The 19167-nt window shown below is 54.4% G+C and overlaps 2 protein-coding genes across 2 annotated transcripts in view; one reads left to right on the top strand and one right to left on the bottom strand.

Moving 5' to 3' along the window:
* Positions 1–199: 199 nt before the first annotated feature.
* On the top strand, positions 200–9199 carry Tcp11 (t-complex 11). Its single transcript, XM_013124315.3, is given in 12 exon segments — positions 200–283; positions 378–432; positions 1841–1914; positions 1916–1979; positions 3191–3263; positions 4194–4314; positions 5526–5746; positions 6468–6604; positions 7120–7328; positions 7407–7588; positions 8052–8215; positions 8774–9199. Coding segments are annotated over 10 exon segments (1452 nt in total). The 5' UTR covers positions 200–283; positions 378–432; positions 1841–1857; the 3' UTR covers positions 8998–9199.
* Positions 9200–16614: 7415 nt separating this feature from the next.
* The window catches only part of Anks1a (ankyrin repeat and sterile alpha motif domain containing 1A), a 155851-nt gene continuing 153298 nt past the window's right edge, over positions 16615–19167 (bottom strand). Inside the window, 1 exon segment of the mRNA XM_013124329.3 lies at positions 16615–18672. Coding sequence (XP_012979783.1) covers positions 18669–18672 — 4 coding nt within the window. The 3' untranslated portion in view covers positions 16615–18668.

Here is a 19167-nt window from a genome sequence, read left to right as displayed (position 1 = left end):
GTGTGTGTGCCTGTGTGAGTTTGTGTGCTGTGTGTGTGTCTGTGTGAGTTTGTGTGCTGGGTGCATGTAAGAGCCCTTAGAGGCATAAGAGGGCATCGTATCTGTGAGCTGCCCTTTGGGTGGCATCTTTCCAGGCCTTGCGTGTTCCGTTAAGAGAGGTCAACAGTACCTCATTATGTGACAGTGAAACAGTGTGACGTCACAGTGCAGCTTCCGTCCACTCTTGACAGGTCTGAGGCCAGGCTGCCTCACAGTGGAGAGCTGGAGGGAGATGTCATTTAATGTATGTCAGGGACAGTTTGGATGGCTGGTGATACTCTGTTCTGGAGTCCCAGAATCATGGGCTTTTAGAGTGAAACCTTCCTTTCTCTTCACAGTTTTCTGCCTCAACACTATGAGCTGTTCATGAAATTCACACTCGGCATTAACAAGGCAAGAACTGCAGACAGAGGTTCTTCGGGCTGATGTGGGGCTCTCTGCACGGGGACTGGGAGTTGGCCAGCGACCAGAGCCTGCGGTTTCTCCTTTCCTTCCCTTTAAGCTCATTTCTCTTTGCGAGGCACACAGGATCTCACTTGTCCCAGGCTGCCAAGGAGCTCACAATTAGCCTTCCTGCCTGCACACCCTGAATGTTGGGATTACAGGCATGTGTCACCACGCCTGGTTTAAGCTATGCCGAGAAGCGAACCCAGGGCAACCAGACAAGCTACAGCCCTAACTGGGGGTGGGGCAGGGGCTAGCACGTGCCTTTAATCCCAGCACTCTGGAGGCAGAGGCAGGAGGATCTCTGAGTTTAAGGACAGCCCAGTCTACAGAGCGAGCTTCACAACAGCTAAGGCTACACAGAGAAACCCTGCCTCAAAAAGCAAAACAAAAAAGCTTCTATAATCTATGCGCAGGGGTGTCTTGCCTGCGTTTGTGTAAGTGCACCACAGGCACGCAGTGCCCCCAGGAGGTCAGAAGAGGGCGTCGGATGCCCTGACACTGGAGTTACAGGTGGCTGTGCTCAGATGGGACTCAACTGTGGTCCTCTAACCGCTGAGCCATCTCTCCAGCCCGCAACTAGGACCCTGAGTTCAGTCAGTGGAGTGCGAGGCCCCTTCCATCCCCAGCACACGAACCCTTCACGGTGGTTCACACCGGTGACCCCAGGGGGTCTGAAGTTCAAGGCCCGCTCCCCTCCTCGGTGCTCGGCAAGAGTGGCCGCAGGTGGCCCGTGGCCGGTGGCGAGGCTCGAGCCGCGCGGGAGGGGGAGGGCCGCGCACGTGCGCGTTGCCAGGACACCTAGGCGGTTTGTTTCCAGGTCCCCAGCGGGACCACGGCCGCGGGTGGGAGGTGCGCGTGACCGCCCAACCGGGGGCTCAGTGGCTCCGCCCATCTCCAAGGCCCCGCCCCTGCCCCGCTCTCCCAGGTGGTTTAGCCCGAGCCGCCCTGCCTGCCCGGCGCCGGAGAACCAGCCAGAGTGGGCGGGCCGGCGGAGGAGGTGGTGAAGGCAGCGGGGCGATGGGGGAGCAAGGGGGTGCAGGGGAAGGCGAGCAGGGGAAGGGGAGGGACAGGTGGGAAGGGGAGGGACAGCAGGGGAAGGGGAGGGACAGCAGGGGATAGTGTGGACGGGTAGGGAAGGACAAGAGGAGGAGGGGAAGGGGAGGGGAGATAAAAGGGGAAGGGCTGGGTAGGAGAGGTGGGGGGGAGAGGCGAGGGTCAGTGGAGAGGGACGTGGGGTGAAGGGAAAGGGGCGCTGACCCAGCGCGGCGGAGGGCTCGCCTTGCGGTTTGCTCCCCCTGCCAGCGCCGGTTCCCCCCCGGCCTTGAGCGGTTTCCAACGTTTGTCGCCCACCCAGACACCAGCACCACCAGGATGCCAGACGTGAAGGAGAGGGCGGCTCGGAAGGGGACCAGCACGGCAGACGGCGCCCCCCCGTGAGCCCCACACGGGACACACCCGGGAGGACACGAGCAGCGCCCAGGGCCACCGATCACGTAGGTTCAACTGTCGACCGCCGTCCTCGTGTCCCTTAGCCCCGAGCTCGGGGCATCCGCTGCGGCGGGGTCCCCGAGGGCGTGCACCGCTCGCTCGCACGCACGCGCCCAGGTTGCCGTGGCCACGCGGGGTCGCTGCTGATCAACAAAATGAGTTTGAAGCAGGACCCAGGTGTAACAGGGTTTGTTCATCCGCACGCTGGGGCTGGTGGTGGTCAGGACAGTTGGGGTTTGGTGGAAGTTTGCAAACATCGTTTGAGATGGTTAACGCCATCGGTAAAATAACTCCCGAGGGTCTAAGCAGATTCCTTTTTAAGATTTCGGATATTGGGTTTTGGAGGCTGTCCTGGAACTCGCTCAGTAGACCAGACTGGTCTTAACTCACAGAGATCCGCCTGCCTCTGCCTCCCCAGTGCTGGGATCAAAGGCGTGCGCCACCACCGCCCGGCTCTTAATCTGTTAATATAGAAAAATTCTACCTTTCCAGGCCAGTGAGACAGCTCAGCGGTTGAGCCCTCGATACAAGTCTGAGCCGAATCTCAGGCACCCGGGGAGTGTGGGAGGCGAGACCCGACCCCACAACTGTCCTTTGCACACACCGCTGTGCAAGAGTAACCATTTTAAAATACATACATTTACAAAAGTTGTGCAATCAGCACCACGAGACCCTGTTTTCCATTCCCCTGATTCATTAGTTATAGAACTGGGTCTGGGTAGTCCTAGAGTAGAATTTCTTGTCCATACTTGACAACACTAATAACTGGCAAGTTGAGATCTTTAATCTTAAAATCTTGGAAATTTTACTAGTCTGTGAAATCCCAAAGATCAGGGAACTACTGTCTTCGAAAACCAAATAATGTTAGTGTTCTCCACGAATGTCCGTGTGTTACCTCTAGGGAGGACAGGCTCTGCCGGGGCTCTAGAGGCAAGAAGAAAACCTGCTCAATAAACAATTGTGTGTCTGTTTGTTTGTTTGTGCAAACCACAAGCTGTTTCTTTGTAGTTTTGTGTGTGGGGGTTGTTTGTTTTAATTTAATTTTTCAGACAGGGTTTCTCTGAGTTACCCTGGCTGTCCTGGAACTCACTCTGTGGACCAGGACGGCCTCAACTCACAGAGATCCACCTGCCTCTGCTTGCAGGTGTGGGGATTAAAGGCATGCGTCGCCGCCGCCACCACCACCCGGCTCCACCAGAAGTTCTTTCAATTACAGGTTTGATGGAGAGAGGTCACGAAGTTTCCAAGGTTGATTGCCACTCGCAAGAGAAGGGTTTATCATCAAGCAGGTGTTGGCTTTTGTATTTTCTCTAATTGACTTCCTGACATTATTACTTAGTGTGACTCATGTGGGCAGGAGACGTTGATGACTCTGACAACCCAAGCTGAATTCCTGGGACCCACATGTGCCCCTTCCCAATCAGTAAATAAGTAAGAGCATCTTAGTTAGGATGACCATTGATGTGGAGAGACACCATGACCACGGCAACTCTTACAAAGGAAAAACATTTAATTGCGGTGACTCACAGTTTCAAAGGTTCACCCATTGTCGTCATGGTATAACATGGCAGCATGCAGACAGACATGTTGAGCGAGCTGAGAGTCCCACATGTTTGATCTGCAGGAAACCAGAAGTGGCCTGAGTGTCCTGCTGAGTAAAAGCTTGAGCAGAGGAAACCTCAAAGCCCACTCACCCCCACAGTGGCATGCTTCCTCCAAAAGACCACGCTTATTCCAACAAAGCCACACCTCCTAATAGTGCCACCACAATTAATTGTTTTTAGATTTATGATGTAGTATTCTGTCTGCACATACACCTGCAGTCCAGAAGGGGGTGCCAGATGTCAGTACAGATGGTTTTGAGCCACCATGTGGTTGCTGGGAATTGAACTCAGGACCTTTGGAAGAACAACCAGTGCTCTTAACCTCTGAGCCATCTCTCCAGCCGGCCACCACAATTATTAATAAAGTCAGTGTTGTGTGACAGTACACACCACACACACACACACACACACACACACACACAGACTCGCTGCTCCTCTCAGGGCTATACTTGTTTCTGCCTTTGAGGGTGCCGTCTTGAAGTCACACCTAGCCTTCAGTGAGTCTTCCCTGCTGTGCTCCCTCCATTGCTCCTGGCATTTTTTCTTTGGGGATGAGATTGTGAGCCGGGACAGTTTCTCCTGCAGTGAGTGATGTGTGTGTTTGGCCTCTCGTAGCCTGGAAGGCAAGGGCAAGGAGACGATGCCCAGTGACTTCTGGGACCACCTGAAAGAGCAGCTGTCATCTGTGCCCCCTGACTTCAGCTGTGCTCTGGAACTCCTCAAGGAGGTCAAGGAGGTGAGTGAGTGCCTTCCTGTAAGATGACGGGGGGGGGGAGTCTGGCTAACAGTAAAAACGTCTGAAGAATCCTGGAGCATCAGATAGAAAGCCTATGATGGGGGAAGTCCTATCGGCCAGCAGAGCTTTATCCAACAACCAATAAGATAAGCACACATATGGGACTTCCCCCATCAGTCCTGAGTGAGCTACAGCATCAGCATCGAGCTGTGTTGTGTACCCTGCCTGCAAAGTCAAAAAAAGGTCAATAATGGGCTTTATTTGTGGTGGTGTTTGGAGACACTGTGTGTGCAAGAGAGAGAAAGAGAGAGAGAGAGAGAGAGAGAGAGAGAGAGGGTCTGTTGGGGAGGCACCCTTGTCTTCCCAGGACAGCCGCTGAAGGGCAGATTGGAAACAAGGAAGCTCTGAGTTGGTGACTCTGAAGGTTTACCAGCTGGAACAGGTGTCTTGAACCACATGGCGCTGGCAGCTGGGTTCGGCAGAGACAACAGAGCATTTGATTCAGCTGGATAGTCAGGGTTCCGTTCTTACTCCATGAGTCGTGTGGGGAGGGGCGGGGGCGGGGACATGGGGATAAATAAGGGCCAGTCACCAGGAGGTCACACGTTTGGAGGTCAGGGACCCCATTCCTGCTCTTCCCATCTCTGTCTTCTCCCTCTGAAATAATTTTTTAAAAAACCTTAAGAGTACATTTTCTGGTTCTTTTTAAAATAAGATTTGTTTTTATTTCCAGCTCTCAGGAGGCAGAGGTAGGCAGATCTCTGAGTTGGAGGCCAGCCTGGTCTACAGAGCAAGTTTCAGGACAGCCAGGGCTACACAGAGAAACCCTGTGTCGGGAAAAAACACGACAAGCTAGTTAATAGAAGTATTTTGTGTGGGGGTGTTTGCCTGAGTGCGCCCTGTGCTTGCAGAGGCCAGGGAGGCCAGAGCCCCTGGCCTGGAGTTCCGGATGACTCTGAGCGCCGTGTGAGTGAGCCCTGGGAACTGAACCGCGGTGCTCTCGGCCCCGCCCTGCCTGTGTCCGGGCGGGCGCTCCGTGAGGTCCTGGGCCTTGCCAACCTCTTTATCTGACTCTGTAACTGACTTATCCCTAGCTAAGATAATGCTCCGTAGAAGGTGTCTGCAGCAACTCCCTGATTCTAAAAAGACACAGGCTGGTGTGTGCAGAGGGTTGGACACGGGGACAACGTGCTCTCTGACTTGCCTGGCAGATCCTGTTGTCGCTGCTGCTACCCCGTCAGAGCCGCCTAAAAAGTGAGATCGAAGAAGCCCTGGACATGGACTTCCTCCATCAGCAAGCTGAGCGCGGGGACTTGAACGTCACCTACCTCTCTAAGTACATTCTCAACACGATGGTCTTGCTGTGCGCGCCCGTCCGAGACGAAGCTGTGCAGAAACTGGAGAGCATCACGGATCCCGTGCGGCTGCTGAGGTGTGTGACACTCGGTTATCGGTCAGCTGACGTGCCCCAGGGCCTGAGCTGGGCAGGGCTGACAGATAGATACTGGGACTTGTCTCCCTCCTGAAGATGACACCCTGCTCCTCCATGGCCTGTTGGCGTTCACATTTCCAGAGTGGACCTTTGGGTCATGCTTAGTTTGACAGGACCTTTGTCTGACACAGCAGTAGACAGAATTCCAAGGCATGAAAAACGTCTCCTCCCAACTTTCCTCTGGCCTCAGTTCACACACTGTAGGGGGGACAGAGGCGCGTCTCCTCTGATGTGTGGATGCGTGGCGTTTAGGAAGTGCGCTCATCAAGTTAAAACTCAAACACACACCACCCCTCGCGAGCTGAGCGGAGAGTGGCGTTGCTTAGTACGCTGCCGTTTTAGTGTGCTGGTGTGTTTGTTTCTGCCATAGGCTCTTACCCTGTAGCCCTTGCGGGGTTTGAGCTCCCAGTGCGTCTGTCTCTCTTGGGCCCCCTCAGTGGCGGGCCCTTTGCTGTGCCCCGCCATGCCCAGCTCTGGGCATCGAGGGCCTGGAGAGGGGCGTGGCTCTTTCCCGGGTGCTGCCCACTCACTGTGGGCCTTGGTCTCGGCTGCCCGTCCCTCCATGCGTGGAGGAGACTGGAGAGCCCGGGGCCTCGGCCACCCTTCTGGCTTCCCTCCCTTGAGGTCCCTATGGTGGCACAGTTATTCTCTCCCGCATTAGGGGCATCTTCCAGGTGCTGGGACTGATGAAAATGGACATGGTGAACTATACCATCCAGAGCCTGCAGCCCCAGCTGCAGGAGCACTCCATCCAATTTGAGCGGGCCCAGTTCCAGGAGCGTCTCAACAAGGAGCCTAGTACGTATGAGGCCAGGCCACGGGCTCGAAGCTGACACTCATGAACGGGGTATTCTGCCTCATAGGAAGAAGGTGGTTTCTCTGTACACAGGGAGGGAGAAGGCAGACTAACTATTTATTTATTTATAAATATTTTATTTATTTATTGTGCATACAGTCTTCTGCCTGCAGGCCAGAAGAGGGCACCAGATCTCATTCAAGGTGGTTGTGAGCCACCATGTGGTTGCCGGGAATTGAACTCAGGACCTCTGGAAGAACAATCAGTGCTCTTCTTAACCGCCGAGCCATCTCTCCAGCCCCAGATTAGCCATTTAATGTAGTTGATTTAGTGCTTTGAGATTGGGTCTCACACTCTTTAGCCTTGGCTATTCTGGAGCTCATTGTGTAGCTCAGGCTAGCCCCAAACTGGCGGCGATGCTCACACCTCAGCCCCACACGAACCAAGGGCACTGGCTGAAGAGAACCGTGACCCGAGGCCGGGGACTGAAGGCGCTTGCACGGCCCTCTCGTCGTAGGCCTCCTGGACAGCACCACCAAGTGGCTGACCCAGGCTGCCACAGACCTCATCACTCCTCCCGCAAGTGGCCCTGCCTCCCCGGACTCCTCGAGTGGGCCTGGCCCGAGTGACATTCCTGCCCAGGAGCCGCTCAGCCCCGCAATGGTGCTGTCCCAGGGCTTCCTGAACCTTCTCCTCTGGGACGCAGACAGCGAAGACTTTCCCGAGGTGGGAATGGGGACATTTCCTTGTCTTAGCTTTTTGTGCTTTGGCCGCCCCCGTCTGATGGCTTTTCTTCCTCCTCAGACCCTGCTGCCTGACAGAACCCGGCTGCAGGAGCTGGAGCTGCAGCGGAACCATCTCACCATCCTGGCCTCCGTCCTGCTGGTGGCCAGTAGCTTCTCTGGCAGCGTTCTGTTTGGCTCGCCCCAGTTTGTGGATAAACTGAAGCGAATAACAAAGACCCTGGTGGAGGAATTTAACTCCAGGTGAGCTGCAGGCATCTTTTTTTTTTTTTAAAGGGTTAGGATGGAGGAATTGGGGAAACAGCTCAGCTGGTAAGGTAAGGTGCTGAGCCAGCATGAGGACCTGGCGTATCCCCAACAGGAGCTCTAGGGAAAAAGCCAGGCATGAGCTGGTGGCGGTGGTGGCGCACACCTTTAACCCCAGCACTCGGGAGGCAGAGGCAGGAGGGTCTCGGTGAGCTGGAGGCCAGCCTGGTCTACAAGAGAAACCCTGTCTCCAAAAAGACAAACGGAATCGGGACATGGGGAGCCACCCAGCCACGTTGGGGGGTGGGGTGCATTCAGGGTCAGCCGGCCTAGTCCGCGGATGCGCTGACAAGGTTCAGTGAGACAGAAGAAGGTGAGGGAGCACTGAGGGAGGGGCCTGGGGTCAGCCCCTGGCCCCGTGGTACCTACTGGGTGACAGCTCACCTCTGTTGTGGTCTAGGCCCGAGGAGACCATGTGCACGGTGAGTGAGCAGGTGACCCAGGAGATCCACCAGGGTCTCAAGAGCATGGGCCTCGCCCCTCTGACCAGCGACAACACAGCGTCTCTGATAGGACAGCTCCAGAACATCGCCAAGAAGGAGAACTGTGTCCGCAATGTCATTGGTGAGCGTGCCCGCGCGTGGGCGCCGCCGATGCTGGAGGGAGGGGCCCCAGCCATGGATGTGGGCGTTTCCAGGTTGAGACTTCAGTCCTTTCCTGTACCCAGGAATCCTGTCCCCCACAACCTGGTTAAGTCACTCAAGGCTACTGAGGAGTCTGTGTGTGTGTTGGGGGGGGCATCCACACCCTCCCTCCAGTGGAAACCTGCTGGCTTGGGTTAGAGAGCGGTTGTCTGTAGTGTGGACCCCAGCCCCATTTGGAGGAATCAGTTGACAATTTCTTGTCTACCGTCAAACCCTCTAGACCTAACATGGTAGCCCAGGTTGGCCTGGACACAAGATGTATCTCAGGCTGGCCTTATTTGTGATACCCCACCCCCGCCTCTGTGTTCTGGGATTACGGGTATGAGCCACACCCTGATGCTAAGCAGTCTTGAGTACTTAGAAGCTCAGTAACCTAGTACCTGTGAGAACCAGGCAGTTGTCCCCCAAGCCATTCGGGCCCCTTCTCTGTGGCTGAGTAGCGGGTCTAGCTGCCCTTTCCTTCTCTTCCTGCCCACAGATCAGCGTATCCACTTGTTCCTCAAATGCTGCCTGGTTCTTGGCGTGCAGCGATCCCTGGTGGACCTCCCTGGAGGCCTGGCTCTCATCGAAGCAGAGCTGGCAGAGCTGGGCCAAATGTTTGTGAGCCTCACGCAGCACAATCAGCAGGTGTTCGGCCCCTACTACACAGAGATCTTAAAGCCCCTCATCTCCCCATGCCACGTCAGGGTGGAGAGTCTCTGACAGCAGGAGCTCGGAGCCTGGCACCTTGGGCCCAGGAAGAAGACCCATCTTCCTGCAGTGACAGCCACTGGTGACCAGCAGGGCAGTGAGCCCCCCACCCCCGCCCCCACAGCCAGCACACCTGGGCTGACGGGTCAAGCGTGCAAGCAACCACCAACTAGCCCACACCTGCTCCCCAATAAATGTGTGACCTGAAGGGCAAGCAGGCTGCTGCCATTCTTCCTGTGAGGACGTAGCAGAGGCTGGGCCCTGTGCTGCACGGCCTGCAGTGTCACCAACGACAGCCAGGGTGCCTGGAGTTCATCTTAGGGTCAGCTCAGGGTAAAGCACCTGACTGAGTCTCCGAGGAGAAAGAAGCGCTTTCCCGGAGACTTCACGTTGCTCAGCCAGCCAGGAGAGGACACTGTGAAAGCAAATTCACCCAGGGCTAGATTCCTCCGGGGGTCTCAGGTGCCCCAGCAGGGAGTCAGGGACAGCAGGAGCCCCTTCCGCAGCATCCCGCAGGGCAGGCACTGCAGGAAAATGGGAAGCTGTTGGCCACAAGCCGCACCCGCCTGCCCGTAGCCAGCGGGCCCTGGCGTTCCCGGCTCTCACTCCCTTAGGTTATCTCTAGTTCAGGCTGGGACAGGCAGGTCTAGAACACCCACCCCTCACAACAGAGGTGACTCCGAGTCTCCTTGCTCTGCCAGTGTGGGTAGCTGCGGTGGGAGTGTCCCGGGGACGTGCTTCTCACTGGGAGCCTTCTTAGATAGGCGGCAGTGTGGTCAACAGAGCGACCCCACATAGATCCCTCGAAGTCATCCTCAGTCTTGTAACTGCAGAGCCTCAGCTTGGGGTGGCCTCAGGGAATACACAGGCTCAGCTCCGTTCCGTTTCCAGAAGTCCACATCTGGAAAGGAGGGCTCTGTGAGCACTGCCCAGGCAGTGGCCCGTGAGAGCCCTGCTCTATTTCGCAGTTAAAGTCTATAGTAACCAACACAGAAGTTCTAAGATTTTTTTTCTTGTTTGTCCATGTGGAGATGGGAACCTTTTTTTTTTCCCCCAAGACAGGGTTTCTCTGTGTAGCTTTGGAGCTTGACCTGGAACTCACTCTGTAGACCAGGCTGGCCTTGAACTCATGAGATCTGCCTGCCTCAGCCTCCCAAGTGCTGGGATTAAAGGAGTACGCCACCACCGCCCGGCTATGTTTTACAGTTTTGAAGTATGGGTATCGCATGTCCCAAAGTGTTTCTCCTTTAAGTGGAATTTTGTGACTTCTGCCCCGTGGGTCACGTGTGGAGACAGGCCGGTCAATCCTGTTTCCTATGGTTTTGCTGAATTAGGCACACCTTCATGTATGTGTGGGAACTCTTTGATATTTTTCTTTTTCCTTTTAAGTTTGTGTCACTTCTTTGTGTGAGTGCTCTATTTGCATACATCAGACAGGAGGGCGTCGGATCTTGTTACGGACGGCTGTGAGCCACCATGTGGCTGCTGGGAACTGAACTCAGGACCTCTGGAAGAGCAGTCAGTGCTCTTGACCTCTGAGCCATCTCTCCAGTCCCAATCTATATAATTTTAAATCTTCTAAATTTGTGAAGGCGTGTCCTGCGGCCCCCCAGAATTCACTCCCTTTTGGTGTGTGGCTCATGGGCACTTGGGACGGAATGCATACTCTGTCCTTGTTGGTTGGAGCATTGACACATGTCTGAGCAAGCCTGGTAGTTAGTCCAGAAGTTTACAACACCCTGTTTCCCCCTGCCTACTTTGATCAGTGGCTGATAAAGGGACATGGGAGTCACTAGCTATATAGTTGTCCTGTAGTATTGGCAAGAGATTCCAGGAACCCCTTGCAAATAACAAAACTCACAAGTTTGTATGAGCCCATATATGAAGTGGCATTAGAACTGCACATAACCTACCCAGATCCTTCCGTGCACTTTAAGTGGTTGTTACATACAAAGACCTCTTGGTGAACGGTATGCCAATAACTGTACTGTATTGCTTAGGGAGTGGCAGACATCTAGGTTTTGTATAATTAAACAGGGCTGCAGAGAGGGCTCAGCTGCGGAGAGCATTGGCTGCTCTTCCAGAGGACCGGAGTCTGATGACCAGTACCCGTACAGTGCTCACAACACTTGTTTTCCTTCAAGACAGGGTTTCTCTGTGTAACTCTGTAGACCAGGCTGGCCTCAAACTCTCAGAGATCTGCCTCCCTCTGCCTCCCAAGCGCTGGGACTAAAGGCGTGCGCCACCACCCGGCCTTCCCAACACTCAACTCCAGCTCCAGGGGATCTGGCGCCTTCGTCCGTCTTCTGCAGCCACAGTATGCACATGGCGCAGACACGTGCAGGCAAAGCGTCCGTACACATGAACATGGTGCAGCATGCACATGGCGCAGACACATGCAGGCAAAGCGTCCGTACACATGAACATGGTGCAGCATGCACATGGCGCAGACACGTGCAGGCAAAGCGTCCGTACACATGAACACGTTTTAAACATCTTTTCAGGGGCTGGAGAGAGGGCTCATCAGTTAAAAGTGCTTGCTTTGCTGCTCTTTAAGAGGACCAGGGTCTGGTTCCTGGCACCCACCTTTGGGTGGCTTACAACCATCTGTGACTTCGGCTCCAGGGGACCCAAAGCCTTCTTCTGGTCTCTGCAGGTGCGTGTATATACATGGCATTCACACACACACACACACACACACACACACACACACACACACACACACACCCAGGAATCAAAATTCAATCTACAATTGTGGGAGCCCACAGAAGGGAGGGTTCTAACTATTATTATTATTTTTTTTTGTATTTGTTGTAAATGCCATAGACCGGGTGGCTTAAACAATAGAAGTTTATTTCTCATCGTTGTGGAGGGAGGGAATGCAGGGACGAAGGCCAGGAGGGACCAGTTTGTGGTGAGGGCTCTTTTCCAGGGCCGTAGGTGGCCGCCCTCTCTGGTCTCAGAGGACTTTCTCCTTGGTAGGGACACTTGCGTGTTTGTGCACACGGGGCGGGGAGGAAAGGACGGGAGGCCGTGGTCCAGAGCCCTCCTGTATAAACCACAAACCCAGTGACTCAGGACTTCAGTTTCTGTCTCCCGAAAACCCTAGTTTGCCACATGAAAACTGCCTGTGTGTCATGCTTGGAGGTCAGCACAGAATTTGGGAGGTACTCAGTCCACGGTGTTTATGGACCGTTTGTAAAATTTTTTCTTCAGTTTTCATCCCATGTGTCACCTACTATGCTGTGACCTTTTGTCATTTTGTAATGATACTCTGTCTTGTATTTGTTCTGAGGTCTACTTTATGAGCATATCTTCTCTACCTTTAGGGTTTTTGTTTTTTTGAGACAGGGTTTCTCAGTGTGTTAGCCCTGGTTGTTCTAGAACTCGCTCTGTAGACCAGGCTGGCCTTGAACTCACAGAGATCCGCCTGCCTCTGCCTCCCCGCTGTTGGGATTAAAGGCGTGCGCCACCACGCTCAGAGACCTTTAGGATTGTTTATTGTGCGTGTAGGTGCACATGTGGTTTCTTGTGAAGGTCGAAGGACAACTTGTGCAACAGCCCATTCTGTCCCAGCATTTGGGTTCCAGGGATTGAACTCAGGTTGTCATCCTTGGTGGCAAGAGCTTCTAGTCCCTGACCCTCCTTAGGTAGCTCTCTCTCTTTATATTGTCTCCAGTGTTACTTGATATGAGTTCCCGGGGGACATCTGGTTAACGCCCCCCCCAACCGTGGCCTTGGGCATGCACACAGGGCAAGTGGCCTTCTATGGGTCACATTACTCCTGAAAACAATTGAACACGTATGAGTGTTTGCCTGCACGTAAGTGCGCCGCGTGTGTGCTGTGTCCAGGAGAGAACCCTGGCTCTGGAGGAGCTGGGGTTTACAGTTGCCTGTGAGCCGCCACGTGGGTGCTGGGAACCGAACTCGGGTGTCTGCAGCCAGGGCTCTTACCCACCTCTCCAGCCCTGCTGGATCACATTTTAAAATCTACCCTGCTGGTCTTGTATTCCCTTTCTTATCCCCTTTCTCTGGTGTTTCAAAACTGTCAGTATATTGTGGTTTATATTGTCTATTTAAGGCTTCCTCAAGCTGGTCTCAAACTCGTGTGCAGCTGAGAATGGCCTTAAATTCCTGACCCTTGTGCTGGGATTACAGGCGTGTCACTGTGCTTGGTGCACTAGTCTTCTGATCAATATTTGAAAAGCGTTCACATTTAATATTATGATTGGGTATGAAGCTTAAGAAGCCAAAAGGTTCTTGTGTCAACAGCTTGAAGCCACAGCTGTGGATTTGATCAAGTCACCTGGAGGTGACTAAACCATGAGGGGTCTGCCCTAATCGCTGGTTGCCCCACAATTTGGGTTTATTGGGAGGGATTGGTAACTTCTGGTGGTAAGGCCCCTTCCTCTGCCCTCCTCTGCCAGATAGGCCCTTTCTTGGCACATGCTCAGCTGCTCCGCCCCCCTCATGCCCACGGCATTGGAGCCCACAGCCAGGATAGCAGGGTTTCTTCAGAAACCGGAAACCCAAGTCTTTCCTCGGGCCTTCTGTGCCAACACAGATGCCTGGGTAGGAAAGTGACTGTTAGAGTGTAGGTCTGCTGCTGTTTTCTAGTTACTGTATTTTTCTGGTTTTTTTTTTCCTCCCTGCCTCTGTTATTTGACTTGAGATGGGGTCTTGGTGTTGCCCAGTCGAGCCTTGAATCTGTGACCAAGTGCAGGGTCACAGGTGCTAGCGCCGCTGCACCCGGCATTCCGACCGCATCAGAAACCACTGTGATTTTACCTGTAGTCTCTCCTTCCGAAGCTTCTTCTTCCTTTTTTTTTTTTTTTTTTTGGTTTTTCGAGACAGGGTTTCTCTGTGGCTTTGGAGGCTGCCCTGGAACTCGCTTGGTAGTCCAGGCTGGTCTCGAACTCACAGAGATCTGCCTGCCTCTGCCTCCCGAGTGCTGGGATTAAAGGCGTGCGCCACCGACGCCCGGCCCCGAAGCTTCTTTTTTAAGAGGTAGTTTTGAGTTTGCTTGTGACTTGTCTCAGTCACCATCTACCACTTCAATAACAGAAACTTGACCTCTCAGTGTTCCCTTTGAGTCCCTTTGTCCCTGACACTTAAAATGGTGAGATGGCCCAGCCGGCAGAGGAACCTGATGACCTGACCCCAGTCCGAGGGTAGAGCACCAGTGCCCACACGTGCCCCTTAGAGCCCTGGTGGACCACGCCGTTGACTGCTACACAGGTAAGGGCAGGAGAGGCCGAGCCTCTCATCAAAGTGTTGGTGTTTGTGTGGCTGACCTTCCTGCTATCCCAAGGTTTCTGTTTGGCTACCTTTCCCACCAGCTTTTTGGGGTCAGTTTCTGGTGACAAAGTTCTTTCATTTTCTCTCACCCCCAAACACCCTGATTCTTGTTCACTCCTGAAGAACACTGCTTTTCGTGAGGTGGAATTGTTGCAGGATGTTAGTTTAGCTTTTTGCAAAGGTGTGTGACATTGTTTAAAGATGTGCTGTTGATTTACCTTGCCTGCCCAATAAAAAACCTGGGCAGTCCATAGTGAGGGAAGAGGGACAGGAGGACTTCTGGGCAGGGAGAGTAGGTAGGAGGAGGAATTTAGGCTCTTAGAAGAAAAGGAGACACCAGGGATATGACAGGGGCCAGACAGACAGACATGGAAGAAGCAGGAACGCAGGACATACAGAATGAAAGAAAGGTAAGAAGTCCCGGGCAGAGCACAGACGAAGAGAAACAGGTTAAGTTAAAAGAGCTGGTGGACAAGCCTAAGCTAAGGTTGGGCATTCGAAGCCTGTGTTTGGTGGTCCAAAAGATGCCAACTACATAGGATTCTGGGCTTTTTTTTTTTTTTTGAGACAGAGTTTTTCTGTGTTGTTTTGGAGGCTGTCCTGGAACTCACTCTGTAGACCAGGCTGGCCTCGAACTCACAGAGATCCTCCTGCCTCTGCCTCCCGAGTGCTGGGATTAAAGGCGTGCGCCACCACCGCCCGGCCGAAGTGTAGGGTCTTACTGTAGTCCAGAAACACTGGAACTCATGACATGAACCCGAGTAACCTCACCTCATGGTACACCTACCTCAGCTCCCCAAGTTTGGGGATTACAAGACAAAGACATGTGCCACTGTGCTGAGCTGTGTGGACTGAGGACAAGTCCCGTGTCATTCAAATTGCTTTTCTTGTGGTGGCACACGCCTTTAATCCCAGCATGAGGAGGCAGAGGCAGGTGGATCTCAGTGAGTTCAAGGCCAGCCTGGTCTAGAGTGAGTTCCAGGACAGCCAAGGCTACACAGAGAAGAAACCCTCCTTTCCCCAAAATGTTTTCTTCAGAGATCTGATTCTGCTGTGCCGGCACCTTGGCAAGGCTGTCACTGGGCTTGTCATTACAGGTTTGCTCAGCTGTCATCAGGTTTGTGTCTCAAGTCAAAACTGGGACTAAGGGGTTTATTTAGTAGTAATTTTCCTTTTCGAAACAGTCCACCAGATAGTCTGGCTGGCCCTCTCTGCATCCTGAGTCCAAGCAGCTCTGCACCCAAAACCTTCCTGCCTTAGCCTGCTGAAAGCTGGGGCTGCGGGCTTGTGCCCCCACAGAGGACTGGCCAGTGGCTCTCCTTCTGCAATGTGGACCTAATATTATGTAAAGCTGTTTGAGCTGCAGCTCTTTCCCACTGCCCTGCTAGCACGTGGGGGCAGAACGCAGATTCCTCCTCCGGCGGTGTGTGGCCCCTCACTGAGGGGTGGGAGCACTCCGCCATCCTCGGGAAGAGCCTGGTGCTGCCGGGGCGCCCCTGTGGCAAGCGGCTGGCTAGCGTAGGCAAAGGCCTTTTGAGACGGCCTCTTCCAGTGCTGATCCCCTCTTTTCGTCCAGGTGGTGTCTCCACTGCTAATCAGTCCCGAGTTTCAGTTGTACTAGCAAAGGGAAGCAGATGTCCCTGGTGACTTGTGACAGCTATTATCAAGCCATCCTTTGTTTCATGTGGTACAAACATTAATTCCAGTTGTTTCCTCTTATGATTGTTTGCGGTTTGCTATTAGGATGTTTGGCTTTACATACAGCTGAGCACAGAAGTTTTTTTTTTTTTTTTTTTTTTGTTTTTTACGAGACAGGGTTTCTCTGTATTGTTTCAGAGGCTATCGGTCCAGCCCAGCCTCGAACTCACAGAGATCCGCCTGCCTCTGCCTCCCTAGTGCTGGGATTAAAGGCGTGCGCCGCCACCGCCTGGCGAGCACGGGAGTTTTTACGGTGTGCTTGAAAGGGCTTTTCACAGCAAGGCCTTGCCGCGATGGAGACTGAGCGGTGAGCTGCGCATGTCCAGCTAGGCAGCTGGGAGGGAGCAGTTCTTTTAGATTTAGACCCCACGCTCTGTACGGACACCGTCATGGACATCTGTGGCCATGCATCCTTCTCTGTCCAGTCAACGTCCCTAAGGATGCTTCAAACAGGGTTGACTGTTAGGGGCTACCTTGGTGTTTACCTGCTGGAGATTGCTAGACTGGAGAATTCCCAGACTCATCCAAGCCAAACAGAGGACACGCGTCCCTGACCTGCAGTGGCATCTACGCTGCTGTCCACACTTCACACCAGAAAAACAGCTTCCAATTGAGAGACTCCAGAGCTATGGCTGGTTTCCACCTCTCTCCTTTATTAGCTCAGTCTGTCCCGAGCTGCCCAGCTACGGCATTAACAAACAGAGCCGGAAGCCCAGGATGTGCACGCTCTGTAGTGAGGTCAGTCTATGCGGTTGCACAGGTTATGTTTGGTACCACAGGGTGTTTATAATTCAAACAAAATCAGACAGCTTAACAGTTTTATATACAGTAAAACAAAAGGGAAGTCATTCAAGTATCAAAATACGGAAACAAAGATTAAATAACATTTTTCTTACAATCCAGTCCCACTGTCCACCATAAGCAACACTCCGTGACCTGAATACAGGTCCAGGCACCTCATAAAGCTGACTGAAACATCTTGACGTTGCAGCCTCATGTTGTAGCACTCAACCCTAGGCTTCTCAAGGACCCCCTAGAGGCAGACACGGGGCCCGCGGCCAGCCACTGAGGCATGACTCACACGAGTGCCAAAGGCAGACCCCTCCACTTGGCACCTGTCCTGAAAGGCAGAGACCCACCCCGAGGAGCAGAAGAGGAATTTCTGGAATATTCAGAAACCAGTATTGAAAGGAGACCCAGAGCAGACAAGCCGGAGACTCTCTGGTAGAGACACCCGAATAAATAAGACCCAGCAGCACTGAGGGAAGGAACGCCTGCCTGTGAGTTCAGGCCAGCGCGAGGCTGGAGGTCGCTGTAGTGTCTGTCTACACTGCAGCCTAGCTCATCGTAGTGTCTACACTGTGCCTGGCTTTGTGCCCACACAGAGCCTGCTGAGCTCACCTCTGGGAGGGGACAGGAAGGTGTTCGGCACAACTGACCAGGAACCAAGGGCCTCCCTGGATTCTCGCAAGGTGGGAGCGGAGGGGAGCTTTCCAGGGCTGAGCGCGAGGCAGGGAAAGGAAGCTGTGTCGCCGCTACCTAGCCGTGGAGGACACTGGCTTCTTCCCAGAGAGGAGCTGTACCCGAGCACCCGCTGTGCCAAGTACACAGCAGGCAGTCCACCCCCCCCCCAGGTCCAGGAGAGGTAAAGCTGCGTGCACTGACCAGCCACAGGCTGAGGGTGCCCAGGAGCGCCGCTTGCACACGCCCAGGACTGCAGTTCAGACGGCTCAAGCCTGGCCTTCTGTCCCCAGGACCAGAGTGGGTGCCGCCAGGAGAGCCCGAAGCCTGCCTAGGTACCCACGGGCCCAGGCCGCCTCTTTGCTCCCTACTCCAGAAGCGCTGGTGAGTGGCCGGCCTGGCTCGGTCCCTGTTCCCCAGCACTCTGGTCCTCATTGTTCCTTAAGCCCAGGAAGATGACCGCCACCCACCCACGTCACCTTAAAAAGCAAAGTAAGCTAGCACAAGGGTTCAAGGAACACCAGCTTGTCACTGACTGTCACCTGACCTACCCGCACACAAGAGCCAGCTGAGGTCTTACTGCGTCCCACTAATGCCCCCAACCAAGCCACTTCTGCCACCAACACGGGACAGCTGCCTTGGGCAGTGCTAACAGAGTACCAAGGAGTTCCCTGCACCACAAACTACTTGCTTATCCCCCATTTGGAGCCCCAGAAACTTCTGCTCTGGTCCAAGTGTCACCGCCCCAGTCCAGCTCTAGCTGGGAACAAAAGACTGAAGTCTCAACTCTGCCCCAAGCCACCCCCAGGCTGAGACCGCACCCCGAGGCAGAGGGCTTTACAGATGAGGTTCCGCCAGTCTGTTACTGTGTCCTTGATTGGCAGCTTTTACCCAGAAGCTGGAGCCAGGTGTTAAAAATTTATATATTATATATATATATATAAAAGATTACTTTCCCTATTAAAAACACACGTCCTGGACAGGCCACTCTTGGGCCGCCCAGAGTTATGGTCCCCTCGGCTGGATGCCTGGCGTCTTCTCTGCCTCCATGGCGGGGTTTGTTCTGCAGGCGGCGGCGGGCCCAGGCCGAGCAGCTGAAGGGAGGTCCTACGGCAGGGCGGGGCCTGGGTCTTCAGAGCTGAGGGCGAGGCGCTCGGTGCTGGGGGGAGGAGCCTGTGCGCCCCCCATCTATGTCTCCGCAGCACACAGTGTGGCTCCTCAGTGGCTCAGCTTGGCAGAAGCAAACAACGGGGGGAAAGAGTTAAACCAGGCGCCGGGGCAAGGTGGAGGGAAGGGAGAGGACGCAGCAGAAAGGCCCCGCCCCCAGCGAGCGCCCCGCCCTCCGCAGCCTAGGCTCGCTGCCCACTGCTGCTCCCGGCCCATCCGCTCAGGAAGGCGCAAGGACGGGCAGGCAGGGCCAGTCCCGGCGGACAGCGGGGTGCTGACTGACTCCCGCCACACCGTGGGCACCACGGCTACAGGCATCCGCTCGTCTCTCTCCTGCCACCTAGACTGATCTCCCCACCTCAGGACAGGATCCAGCTCCATGATGGAGGCCTGGGTGGGTGCCGGGCCGGCTGTCGCAGGTCCCCACCACCGCAGGGAGTATGAGGACGCTGCAGCCTCCGCCTGCGCACGGGCGGCTCCACTCCGAGAAGGAAGAAGGCGCGCTCGTGCGCAGGCTCGCAGGCTCGCCTCGGTGAGCCGGACTCCCGATCCAGGGCC

The sequence above is a fragment of the Mesocricetus auratus genome, unplaced genomic scaffold, assembly GCF_017639785.1.
Source record: "Mesocricetus auratus isolate SY011 unplaced genomic scaffold, BCM_Maur_2.0 Super-Scaffold_100027, whole genome shotgun sequence".
NCBI lineage: Eukaryota > Metazoa > Chordata > Mammalia > Rodentia > Cricetidae > Mesocricetus > Mesocricetus auratus.
This window is presented reverse-complemented; position numbering and strand designations above follow the sequence as displayed.